The 13237-nt window shown below is 37.6% G+C and overlaps 1 protein-coding gene across 8 annotated transcripts in view; it reads left to right on the top strand.

Moving 5' to 3' along the window:
• ASB3 (ankyrin repeat and SOCS box containing 3) overlaps nt 1-13237 on the top strand; it is a 101295-nt gene that overhangs the window by 52014 nt on the left and 36044 nt on the right. For all 8 annotated transcript variants that reach the window (XM_048222640.2, XM_026486144.4, XM_044378137.3 and 5 more), the window contains exons 4-6: nt 7817-7929; nt 8515-8650; nt 11850-12027. In XM_048222640.2, the coding sequence (XP_048078597.1) occupies nt 7817-7929; nt 8515-8650; nt 11850-12027 (427 nt within the window). The remainder of the gene's footprint in view (nt 1-7816; nt 7930-8514; nt 8651-11849; nt 12028-13237) is intronic.

The following is a 13237-nucleotide window of genomic DNA, read 5'->3' as shown; positions in this document are numbered from 1 at the left end:
TAAAAAAGATTTTATTTATTTATTTGACAGAGATAGAGACAGCCAGCGAGAGAGGGAACACAAGCAGGGGGAGTGGGAGAGGAAGAAGCAGGCTCATAGCGGAAGAGCCTGATGTGGGGCTCGATCCCATAACGCCAGGATCACGCCCTGAGCCGAAGGCAGACGCATAACCGCTGTGCCACCCAGACGCCCCTATTTTTATTTTTTATTTTTTGGTTGTGTGGTGAAAAGTTTGGATCTAAATTCATTTTTCCTTTAAAAACTGCTAATCAGTTAATCTAACACCTATTACCACTCTTACCAAGTCGTGTCTGTGTCTCCCACCCATGGTTCATATTTTAATTAATGCTGATGAGCCAAAGGGTTCTGGTAACTACATTCAAGGTGATAGATAATTTTCCAGTGGTGTAAGCCAGAAAACCCTTCGAGGAAAAAAGTGAGAGAAGAGAGGTAACTAAAAGAAAGACTTTATAAAACACAAAAGAGCCTGGACTTGGTTTTGAAAGTTCTCAGCCTCCACTAAAAGCAAAAGGTTTAAACTAAGAAGACTTAAATTAAGACTTACAAGCAAATACCAAATCCAGGTCACTACCAGGAAAACATGGTATCAAAGTGAAGTCTCCTGTATGATTGTAAAGTACTTTGTTAAAATCTGTGTGGGATAAAGGTGGTGCCTCATGGAGGTCCTCTAAAGATTTTAGGGTGTGATTTATAGGCACACTCAGTCAGACAGTGGGACTTTAAGAAGCTTAGGGGTGTTGCTCCTCAGCAGAAGCCCAGGGCAGAGAAGGGCTTATCTCAAAGGGCTTTGTGCGTGTGGGTTTTATCTATTAAAGAGAACCCTAAGAAGATTCACAGAAGACCCACAAAGTTTTAAAAGAAATATATCGATAGAAACACTTCTGACTTGAAAGAGAGATAGGCCGAAGGATAGTACAAAACGTAAAGAGACCATCAGCAGTCACTCCCCTCTCCTTCTGCCTCGCCCCTGGCAACTATGAAACTCCTCTGTGTCTGTGGAATTGCTTATTCTTGACATTGCCTATAATCACACAATATGTGGCCTTTTGTGTCTGGCTTTTTTCATTTAGCATAAAGTTTTCAAGGTTCATGTTGTAGCATATATCAGTATTTTATTCCTTTTCATGGCTGAATAATATTCAGTAGTGTGGATGTACCATCTTTTGTTTATCCATTCTTCAATTGATGAACATTTGGGTCGTTTCTACTTCTTGACTATGATGAATAATCCTGCCCAAATCGTTTGTGTAAAAGTTTTTGTGTGGATATATGTTTTCTGGTTTGTTTTGTGGAAATTTCTAGGAGTGGAATAACTGGGTCATGTGATAACCCTATGTTTATGTTTTTGAGAAACTGCTGGGCTTACCAAGTGGCTGTACCATTTTACATTCCTACCAGCAATGGATGATGGTTTCAGTGTCTCCATATCCTTGTCAATGGTTGTCCGTCTTTTTTGATTCTAGCCATCCTCATGGGTGTGAAGTGGCATCTCATGGTTCTGACTTGCATTTCCCTCGTGGCTAATGATGTTGATCTTTTTTATGTGTTTATAGGTTGTTGTTTAAATTTTGATTACAGCAATAAAAGAAGTCACTATGCGAATATCTCATTTAATTTATAAGTTCCAAATAAATACTTCTCTAGATTTTATTACTTGAATCTTATTGTTTCCATTTTAACATCAATCATGTGCAGGTTTATCTTTCCTCTGTAAAAGCAAAGATCTGATTAGTGAATTTGAGAATCCTGCTTAGTGTTAATCTCAGGTGGTTTTTTTCCTCTGCTCTTTTCTATTCTTTTAGTATTTGTGATGGTGTGTTTATGTTTGAAGTGACTAGTTGGTATAAATCCTCTTCTGTGTTCTGTCATCTAGCTAATATTTACTGAGTGGCTCTTATATGTCAGGCACTTTGCTAAGTGCTGAGGATACATAGTAGTGAGTGAGGCTTACAATCTGGTGGGGAATTTATAATTAACAAGTATACATGTGAATTATAATTGCAGTTTGTTAATAAGTGATAGAGAGTAGCGGGGCATTATGATATGATAGAAAGTAATAGGATGACTTGCTTTAGTTGGGCTGGTCAGTGAAAATTTTTCTTAGTTGTTGCATTCTGAGAGCGTGGGAAGAACCATTGAAATAAGGCAAAAGGAGTGTGGCTAGAACATAGGAAAGTGAGGGGGAGAGGCTCACAAGGCGAGTCTGAAGAGAGAGCTGTTTTCCTTTGAGTAGCTCTAGCTGAAAATTCATTGTTTCCTTATAAGGAATGAACAGACAAATGAACAGACAAATCAGTTAACCAATTAATTAAAACTTCTGACCATGCCCTACAAAATTTGGCTTCTTCCTGAGACCGCTCTGGCCTTATTTCTTCTCCCTGACTTTACACTTCAGTCACAGGGGCCATCTTGCTGTTCCTCAAACATACCCAGCTCTTTGCTCCCCCATGGCCTCTGTTTGGAGTACTCCTCCTCCATCTCTTTGTGTGACTTACTGCTTTTTATCTTCAGGTGTCTTTCAGAGATGACCTCTATCCCCTTTTCTAAAGTAGTACACTTATCCCCAGTCACTGTTATTTTACTGTTAATTTCTTTCACAGTATTTTCACGAGAACTTATTTTATTTATGTGTGTTTGTGTATTATCCATCTCTCTGACTAGAAGGGAAGTTCCATGAAGGCAAATACCTTAACTCTTGAGTTGACTGCTATAACCCTTGTGCTTGGTGCAGTCCCTGGTACTGTCGAATGACTGGATTAATTAAATTAATTATTGCAGAGTCTTGAAGGATATGGTGAAATGGTAGATTTTAAGTGAGAAGTAGGAGCCCTGAAAAAAAAATTAGACTGCCATTAAGCTGTTAAGTTGATTTCAGTGGCTTCTTGTTTGTAGCCCCTTTTATAATCGTGGGAATTCTTCCATGGAACTGTCAGGCATGTTCATATAATCATCCTTAATTTACATATAATGTGAAATCGCAAGAAGTATAGTGACTTCTTTTAAAGCACTGTGGTTTGCTGATTTTCTGGGATCTGTAAGTCAATGTGGCTTTTCTTTTTGTTTTTAAAATCAAATTTTGGAAAATTTCAGCCATTATTTCTTGAAATATATTTTTCTCTGTCCCATTCTTGCTCTCTTCTCCTTTGGGACTTCCAATTACATGTATATTGGACTATTTGATGTTGACCCACAGGTTCCTGATGCACAGTTAATTTTCCTGCAGTCTTTTTTTCTCTCTGTTCTTTGTTTTTGTTTTTTTCCCCAAAGTTTTATTTATTTAAGTAATCTCTGCACCCATCATGAGGTTCAGACTCATCACTCCAAGATCCAGAGTTGCGTACTCTTCTGACTGAGCCAGTCAGGTGCCTCACTCTCTCACTTCTTTAGATTAGATGATTTATATTGAGTTCACTGACTCTTTTCCTATCTCTAATCTTCTTTTAAGCCCATCCATTTTTTTTTTTCAGTTATAGAATTTCTTTTTTTTTCTTAATGACTTCATTTTTCTGCTGACATTCTCTGTGTATACCTCTCTATATACCATATATATTAAAAGTAAAGTCTTTGAACATATTTCCCTTAAATTTTTAAAGCACATTTACACTAGTTTCTTTGGTTCATGTGTTAAATCCAGTATCTGGGCCATCTTGGGGTCAGTTTTTGGTAACTGCTTTCTGACTTGTATACAGGACATGGTGGATGGTATGTTAGAAAGATTTGAATTCTGTTATCTTCATATGAGAAATATTGATTTTTTTCCTTTTTTTAAAATAATTCATTTACTGACCTATCACCTCCAGCTTGCTTAGTTTTGGTTTTATGTTTTGTTAGACTGTAACTGGAGAGCTTAAGGTATTTCCCAAGTGCGTCTAATTTGTTGGGACTCTCACCTCCCAACCTCTGCCCCCTTCCCCATCTTGCAGGGCTTATTTTAGGCTTCGTTAGAGCAGATCTGGAGTAGGCATTGCTCTCAGATATGGTTTTTACTCCCAGGGCTCGGCCTTTTGGGTGTCTTAGCTGGATGCCCAAAGTGTTAATGAGGTATCTTAATTGTTTCACCGCTGTGACTGACCAGAACTCCTGGGGTTTCCATTGTCCTCAGCACTGTTTGACCTCTAGTTATCTCTGTTCCATTCTTTTTTTTTTTTTTATAAGATTTTATTTATTTATTTGAGACAGAGAGCAAGAAACCAAGTGAGAGCACAAGGGGGGAAGAGGGAGAAGCAGGCTACTTGCCAAGTGGGGAACCCGATGGGGCTCGATCCCAGGACCCTGGAATCATGACCTGAGCCGAAGGCAGATGCTTAACCTGAAGACTGAGCCACCCAGGCGCCCCTTTATTCCATTCTTTTTTTTTTTTTTTAAATATTTTATTTATTTATTCGACAGAGATAGAGACAGCCAGCGAGAGAGGGAACACAAGCAGGGGGAGTGGGAGAGGAAGAAGCAGGCTCACAGCAGAGGAGCCTGATGTGGGGCTCGATCCCATAACATCGGGATCATGCCCTGAGCCGAAGGCAGACACCCAACCGCTGTGCCACCCAGGCGCCCCCCTTTATTCCATTCTTAATCCTTTAGCAGTTCTCCAGTAAGCTTCGTCTTGCCATTGGCATGTGCACCCCAGACCACAGCCAAGGATTCTTAGAGAACTTCCAGGAGCATCAGGACCTCTCTGCACGTGTCTTTTCTCTGGGGCCTTGCACCACAGATGTCAACTGCTTAAACTCTAATCTCTGCCTCCTTAGCTCAATGGACTGCTGGCCTCTGCTTGGGCTTTTCCTTTCTTGGAGTACTTTTTCCTCAACCTTACCCTTGCCCTGCTTGGACTTCAGCTCAAAGCACCATAATTAAGAAATGTCTCGAGGCGGAGAGCTGAGGTAGTCATGGGGCTTACCTCATGTGTTTCCCTTCTCTCATGAATCACAGTGTTCCGCCTATTGTTTAATGCCAGAAAACGTTGCCTTACGTATTTGTTCACTTGTGCAATGGTTGATGGTGGGGAGGCAAGTTTAGTTCCAGTTATGTTGTCCTATCCAGAGGTCTAATTCTGAAGCCTGTTTAGTTTGGAAAGGAGATGTGTTCTTAAAAGTGAAAAATCTTACTTTCTTTTTAGAGGTTTTTTTCCCCCTTTCATTCTGGCAACGATTATTTATTGCCTGTCTTCTGTCTGCATTTGGCACTAGGCATACAAGCAGAACGAGGCACAGTTTCTTTCCTCAAGGAGCATACTTAGTGGATTAAGGGGCCAGCAAATAGGAGGTTTGAGTCTGGTTCTTTTTTGTTTTTTTAAAAATAAACTTGTGTTGAAGCATAACACACATTGATATCGTATGGCACCCTGCCTCCTCGATTTGGTAACTTGTTATATAAGAAAAATAAGTTAATCCACCTTTTCCAAAGGAGAGGATTTGTAGTAGCTATAAGCTCTGAGTACACTTTTCTGAACCAGTTTCCTAATTATTAACCATTAAATGTGCTTTATATTGAAATAACTAGTGAGAGCTATAAAAATGCTGTTTATCTGCTCATGTATTGGTTTCACTCTTTTGCCATTGGGAAATGTTTTCACTAGAGATGCAAATATCATATATCTTGATGTATTTATGATGTTAAAAACATTTTCTTCGGGGCGCCTGGGTGGCACAGCGGTTGGGCGTCTGCCTTCGGCTCAGGGCGTGATCCCGGTGTGATGGGATCGAGCCCCACATCGGGCTCTTCTGCTATGGCTCGAGCCTGCTTCTTCCTCTCCCACTCCCCCTGCTTGTGTTTCCTCTCTCGCTGGCTGTCTCTATCTCTGTTGAATAAATAAATAAAATCTTTAAAAAAAAAACAAAACATTTTTTTCTGTCTCTCTACTATAGTTTATTTAATAAAACAAAGTTTTCGACTTTCATTTTTGTAAGGTCAGCCTAACTCATGAAAAACAAACATCTTTACCCTGCTTCATATATCACTGATGACAACCTGATAATCTTCAACTCAGGATGTGGCTATGGAATGATTTTGCCAGCAGTCACTGATAATGATGTATGAATTTTCTTCCTTTTCTGTTATGACCTCCACCCAAAATTAGATTGACTTTAGATTGATTATAGAAAAAATAGCTTGAAAAGCTGTTGTTTTTCCCTTGGTAAAATGCCCTTGAATATTAACTTAGAAATAAGATATGTTAAACTTCTCTTACAGCGGTGCTGTCTCAACCATGGTGGTTTCTGAACCACCACATTTCTGAAACCTCCCTGAAGAAGAGATTCTTGACCACAGAACTTCTGACAGTCCTTATGGGGGAACTAAGCTTTGGTATAAATTCAATATATAAAATTAATAGAGTATCAGTGACATGTTATTTATCTTAAGTAATAATGAGCACATTTATCATTTCTTGTTTTCTACTTTAAATTTTTTATCTTTCCTGTTGTTTTATGTATGCTAGCATTTTTCATGTGTGGCCCTTCATTTAAAAGTCTAGTGCCTTTCTAATTTGTGACTGAGAGTTGTTGATTTTCACTTCCTACCTGCAACTATGGTAGAAGGAATAAATATATGCTTGAAATGAAATAAATCATACTTGTTTTTCAAACCTCCTTTCTCATTGGCAAGCACATGAAGTCAGACCTTCTTATACATATCTGCCCTCTTTCTTATAGATACTGATATTTCCCCAAACTTATAATTCCAAGAAGTCATTACAGTAGCCTCACAGCTACATCATTCACAGTGTACCTTATTTGCTAACGGTGTATTTGTGTGTGTTCTTACTTCAGTAAGTACTATATACCTCTGTTCTGGTGTTCCATTTTTTTCATTAACTCCTCCAAAATCAGTGCCACCTTCAATACACAGTTTTGTGGGAGATAAGATTCTGGGAAGTTTAGTCCCACTCGTGTGTTGTATCAACTTAGTAACATCATACCTATGTTCTTCCTCACAAAGTAGGATTTATAAATTGTTATATTTACCTGATATTAGGCGACACCTAATTGTTATATTTACCTGATATTAGGCTCATGTTCAATTAGATATGTAAAAGAAAGTAGAATAATTTAGTGAAATTAGTAAAAAGGGTAAAGGATTTTTAGGTATCTGTGGGCATGCAAACTCGTCTTTAAAGGATCTACATTAGCAGTGTCTTGGGAGCCATTCATTTCAGTTACTGTAGTTAAATAGTCTGCAGTTCTTTAATACTACTCTTTGGGTTATCTGGAGTCTCCTTTTCAAATAAGCTGAGTTTTACTATATTTTCATTGACTGATACAAAAACGTCATTTTAACAATGATTGTTATCTACGATGGCAAAAAAATAACCTATGATGCAAAACTTGCAATGTTGCTTTTTCAAGTTATCAGTGACTATTGTCATTTGTGGTCAGATGGTAATAACAGCAAATGTTTCAATCCTTTCCAGACTGTTTCTTCAGCCTGGTGCTGTTTCTTCCAACCTGTTCACCCCTTTCTGTCTCCCAGTTGCATTTTTAACAAAACAGAAACATTGTCTTCATTAGCAGAGAGAATAAATGTTTGCCTCTTGTTTCCATTTCCTCTGTGTCTTTTAAATAGGATAGAAAATAATTTCGTTTGTTCACAGAAAGGATAGTATATGATAATAGGTTTGGGCTAAGACAATTGTGATAAATGTTTTGGGATTGCATGGGGAGTATGTGTTTTGATTTCTTGATAGGAATGATCACAGCATCGTGAGTTCCAGGGTGAATAAGTGATGAGAACATCACCAAAGTGTCCAGTCCTACAAACATGCCTTTGTACTGACAATAATTGTTTTGACTGCTGTTTGCAGCTGTTGAAAATGGACAGATAGATGTGTTAAGGCTGTTGCTTCGACATGGGGCAAATGTTAATGGATCCCATTCTATGTGTGGCTGGAACGCTTTGCACCAGGCTACTTTTCAGGTAACCTCTGAATTTATTATTTCATTTCCATGTAAATTATGTGTTTTACCCTTTTAAAATGACAGTTCTATACAGTTTTTGCTTCCTACTTGCCTGTGATTTATGATGGTTAGTGCGGTACAGAAAAGGCAGTCTAAATGCTAATGATCATTCTGAATAAGCCAACTGCTCTGGTAGTTCCAGCAGCTTTGGGCTTCAGGGATTATCTAAGTTTTTCATATGTTGATAGCATAGTTAAGAGACCATCAGAATATATGGGATATAAATTGATAAGGAGCAATGGCTTATTTATAGGGGTGTGTTTAAAGACTGTGGTAACTCCTTAGTGCTTGGGCTAGCAAACTAGTTCTGCAGGCTTTAAAAGGATTCTTAGAGATCGGTGTTTCATCTGTTTATGTTTAATGGGCTAGCTAAAGGTATAGAATAATCTGATTGTTTAATACTTCCTTCCCATTGAACAGTACACTTAAAAAAAAAGTTCTCCTTTAGCGAGGATGAAAAAAACCCCAAAACACAGCAATAAGAAAAGAGATACCTTCTGTTTTCTTTGTTTTCTCCTATTTAAAATATGAATCTGTGCTTTAGGAAAATGCTGAGATCATAAAATTGCTTCTTAAAAAAGGAGCAAACAAGGAATGCCAGGATGACTTTGGAATCACACCTTTATTTGTGGCTGCTCAGTATGGCAAGCTAGAAAGCTTGAGCATACTTATTTCATCGGGTAAGATTAATCCATTAGCCTTTGCACTATTAAGATGTTGAGTTTTAACTGTGTATCTTCCTAGGAAGCATAATTCTTAACCAGATATAAATCAGGTTGTGAAGTTTATGGTTTTATGTTAGTGGTAAATAAGAGTACATACAAGTTGATTTATAAGCCTGGTTACTAACTGTCTATTACTAACGTAATGCAATGCACAGCTACTAATTTGTCTGAGGAGGAACATAATGACCTATCACTAAAGCAGGTTTATTGGCAAGTTGAATGATGGGTCTGTTCTCTCTTATGGGGGGACCTGAGCAGTTCCAACTTTCTAGGTCACAAGACTATGTCAGCTTAATTAATTTATTAGGTAGCTATTTTGTATATTAAGCTATTTGTATATTAAGCTAATTTTTGATAAATTGTGTGATTATTTAAATGGGTTTTTTGAAAGCATGTTTACACTTTATTATGTTAATAGCAACACAAACCTGCTAAGGGTTTCTCTGTGACAGTTATTACACAGTCAGCATTGCTGGAGAAGATGGTATTGACGTGGCATTCCTAGGCTGTATGACATTTCTGTGACCAGAAATGTATGTTATGTAAGGACTTTTAAATTCCTCCAGACACTGTGTATGGACCCACAGTACTAACCTGATGAAGCATGGGTAGTTAAGAGCCAAAGGGAAATAAATCAGATTTGCCACCAGGCAAAAAAAAAATTTTTTTTTAAATACCTAGGCTTTTTATATAGGTCTATAATACTTAGGTTTTTAATAAGTTACGTCCAGGGGGCGCCTGGTGGCTAAGCTGGTTAAGCGTCTGACTCTTGATCTCAGCTCAGGTCTGGATCTCAGGATTGTGAGTTCAAGCGCCAAGTTGCAGGCATGGAGCCTACTTAAAAAAAGAGTTACCTCCAAATATACAAAACAAAGGTTATTTAGACAGCAGAGCACATATTTTCTTATTTCTGCTTTCTCCTTACAAACGTTCAAATGCTGAAGTTGAAGTATGAAGCAAAGAAAATATTAAGTGCCAAATTAAGATATCTGTTACAAATATTGAGTCTGTAAATCTTAGAGTTGAGAGGAAATCTCCAAAATCACTTATTTAAACATGTATATTTTTAGATTAAGAATCCCAGGCCCTGAGTGTTTAAGTGCTTTGCCAAAGATCTAGAAAATATTTACTGGCAGAATCAGGGCTTGGAAGCAGGTCTTTTCATGTGACTTCTCTTCCTCTTTTATATTGTAACTTCCTAAGGCTCTCCTAATTCATTTTATGGCTTCCAGTCCTGTAAGTTCCAATTTTTAGTGTATAGCTAATATTTAGAATAAAATGGGTTATGGGGCTCCTGGGTAGCTCAGTTGGTTAAGTGTCTGCCTTTGGCTCATGGCATGATCTCAGGGTCCTGGGAACGAGCCCAGAGTCAGGCTCCTGGCTCGGTGGGGAGCCTGCTTCTCCCTCTGCCTGTTGCTCTGCCTACCTGTGCTGTCTCTCTCTCTGTCAAATAAATAAATAAAATCTTAAAAAAAAAAAAAGAGCAAAATGGGTTAAACTGCACCTTAATGACTATCTCCTCATGCCTAGCATGTCTCCCAGAATGCTAAGCACCTGTTCTGTTTTGCTTTGTTCTTAAATGCTAGGCATCTGTTTTGTTTTGCTTTGTTCCTTTTATCCCCCTCTCCTCTCTGAATAGTGATGAACAGCAAACTGAAAAGGTATGTGGTTATGTTTATCATGTAGCTATATGTTTCTAACTCGTTAAAATGATTTTCCTTTCAGTGAATTATCTGTCATTTTTCAGACTTTTCTACCTATAATTTTATAGGGCCTGGTTCCTTATTCTTTTTGATACTTTGAAGTTGTCAATCAAAATGAAATACTGCTTAAAAAGGAAAGTTAAGTAGATTTCTTTCTCAACTTAGTCTTTTCTCAGTGATTAGTGTTCCCTTCTTTCTGAGGCTGGAATAGGTGAAGCAACCACCTTGTGTAAGTCAAGAACATTCTACTTGTCTGGATGTGTTGAATGTCTAGTTGGAACTTCTGAAGTTCCATGCCCCCTCTAACTTACTATTCGTGTTTTGCATAGTTTTTGCCTTGGTCAGGGCTGTGATTTATTCCAGGTGCATTTATGGAAAAGCCTTTCAAAGAGATAGTTTTTTCCCTTGTGATGAAGATGACTTTTCCACTGAGACATGTTCCAGAAACTTGAAAATTCTCACAATCATGTAATAGCACCATACTTAGCATACTTAACGTGCTGTTTGTCAATAAGAAAAATTGGGGAAAATTAGCTATTTTTCAAACCTTCATCAAAAGTGAGGTCACTTTCACCTTTTTTACATTTTAATGCACTGGCATTTAAATAATTGATTAGTTTTTGTTCTTTAAAAATCAACTCAGAAACCCATTTAAATAGACATTTTTCTTTCATTTTAAGGTTTTATTGTGTAGTGGTCACGAAGAAAAGGGACTTAATGAAGAGTATAGTCGACATTAGATTTAAAAAAAATTTTTTTTTAAAGATTTTATTTGTCAGAGAGAGAGAGAGAATGTGAGCACAAGCAGGGGGAGCAGCAGGCAGAGGGAGAACCAGGCTCCCCACTGAGCAAGGAGCCCAATGAGGGACTTGATCCCAGGGCCTTTGGATCTTGACCTGAGCTGAAGACAAAAACTTAACAGACTGGTCCACCCCGGCATCCCTAGTCAACATTAGTTTTAAGGCATAGCCCCAAGGTGTATCGTATCTATGGGAATTTTTTTTCATAAATCTTAGCCTGAATTGATTAATGGCATTTATAAATTCTTATAATTTAGGTTTTTCTTATCTTTTTCTGTAATAATCAGACATTCCATATTTGTTGGTTTGCATATTTTGTTTTTCAATGATTACTTATTCGGCCCACAGAGTGCTTGCTGGAGGACAGATTGGAATGAAATGAATACTTCATTGAATAAGATTTTTGTTTTAGCTTAAAAATGAATTCTAAAGTACTAATCACTTGTTTTCTTGTTAACATAAAAGCAAAAACAATTTAAATGATTACCAACAAATGAGGAAAATCAGTATGTTTATACAACAATATCCACTGGGGTTGGAAAACTATTGTACTATAAAGCCCTTTTAAGACAGCTGTTTTGAAATTTATGTTAATCATCACTTTTTTTTCATAAATTAGGATTATCTGTTAAATGTTGTATTTTGTATTAGGTGCAAATGTCAATTGTCAAGCATTGGACAAAGCTACTCCCTTGTTCATTGCTGCTCAAGAGGGCCACACAAAATGTGTGGAGCTTTTGCTGTCCAGTGGGGCAGATCCAGATCTTTACTGTAATGAGGACAATTGGCAGTTACCTATTCATGCAGCTGCACAAATGGGCCATACAAAGTAAGTATTAAAACAAAATAAAAGTGGTCTCATAATCAAAAGGTAATAAGGAATAAATTTTCCGGGCCAGACCCTTTATCTCTAGGCAGAATCCTTGGTATTGCCTTCTCTGCCAACCTACTGTATGACCAGATCCACTCCCATATCTGTTGCCTGTGCCATCCCCAGCTCCTCTTAGTCTTGCACTTTCCTAGTGTGAGCGGGGTGGCTAGAGACAGAATTCTGGGGCATTCTCAGGGTGTTTAAGTTTTTCCTCTGATTTCTCAAGCTGTGGCCATGCTCTTCTGTTCCTCTCTGGTTTTATCCCAGGTGTCCTTAGTTAGTGATCTGATGACCTTATTCAACTGATTCATGATACCTCCCTTACCCCAGAAAGCTTTTGAATTTGTGATCCCTTTGGGGTCGAGTCTTTCTTTTATGTGGGCTGGGTAGTTCTCGCCATCTCAAACCCTTTGACTAGACCTCTCTTTATCTAATCTCAAGTTCAGTTTGGTACTTTTCCCTGTTTCTGTTACTCTTCTTCCTTAGCCGAAAGTTCTTATGAAATTTTTGCTATTTTCTGTAGAGAGGAAGACTTAAAGACAGTTTGAACACCCTGAAATTGGGGGTTCCAGGAATCTTAGAAGCTAATAACCTGGTTATACCTATGAGAATATGGTAGCCCATCTTAACATAAACTGGCAATGAATAGTTTTAAAAGATTTATGTTTAAAGTCTTTAGAGTCTTATTTCTAAAATAATAGTTTTATAGTTGTTGTTACTGTTATTTAATTTAAAAAGTAGTAGCGAAATTATTACTTTGGTGTGATTACGTAGTAGGAAAACAAATTCTGTAATTTGGTTATTATGCCACTAGGTGGCATGGTATTTTACTATTTTCTCAAAGGTGTTTGTAAGTATTTTTGCACCTGGTGTAATTTTTCCAACCCATTTTTAAAAGTTAAACGCATTTATTAAGGGACATTAAACAGGCTATTTATTTTAACAGAATACTTAGGTTTTAAGATTTGGTATTTTTCTTAAAATTCTTGATTATTTATTTAAAAACATGGTTTAGGTACAATTAACTGGGAGCTTTAAGTTGATACCAAAACCCTCTTGGGACTTGTCCTCAATTTTGGGAATTCTATTTGTCATTATAATTTCCTCCACAGACTACTTCTAATGTAACCCCTTCTGTGAGTATAAGTTCTACTTAAATGTTAACATC

This window comes from Ursus arctos, unplaced genomic scaffold (assembly GCF_023065955.2).
Source record: "Ursus arctos isolate Adak ecotype North America unplaced genomic scaffold, UrsArc2.0 scaffold_8, whole genome shotgun sequence".
Classification (NCBI taxonomy): Eukaryota; Metazoa; Chordata; class Mammalia; order Carnivora; family Ursidae; genus Ursus; species Ursus arctos.
Note: the sequence above shows the minus strand (reverse complement) of the source record. Positions and strands in the feature narration are given on the sequence as shown.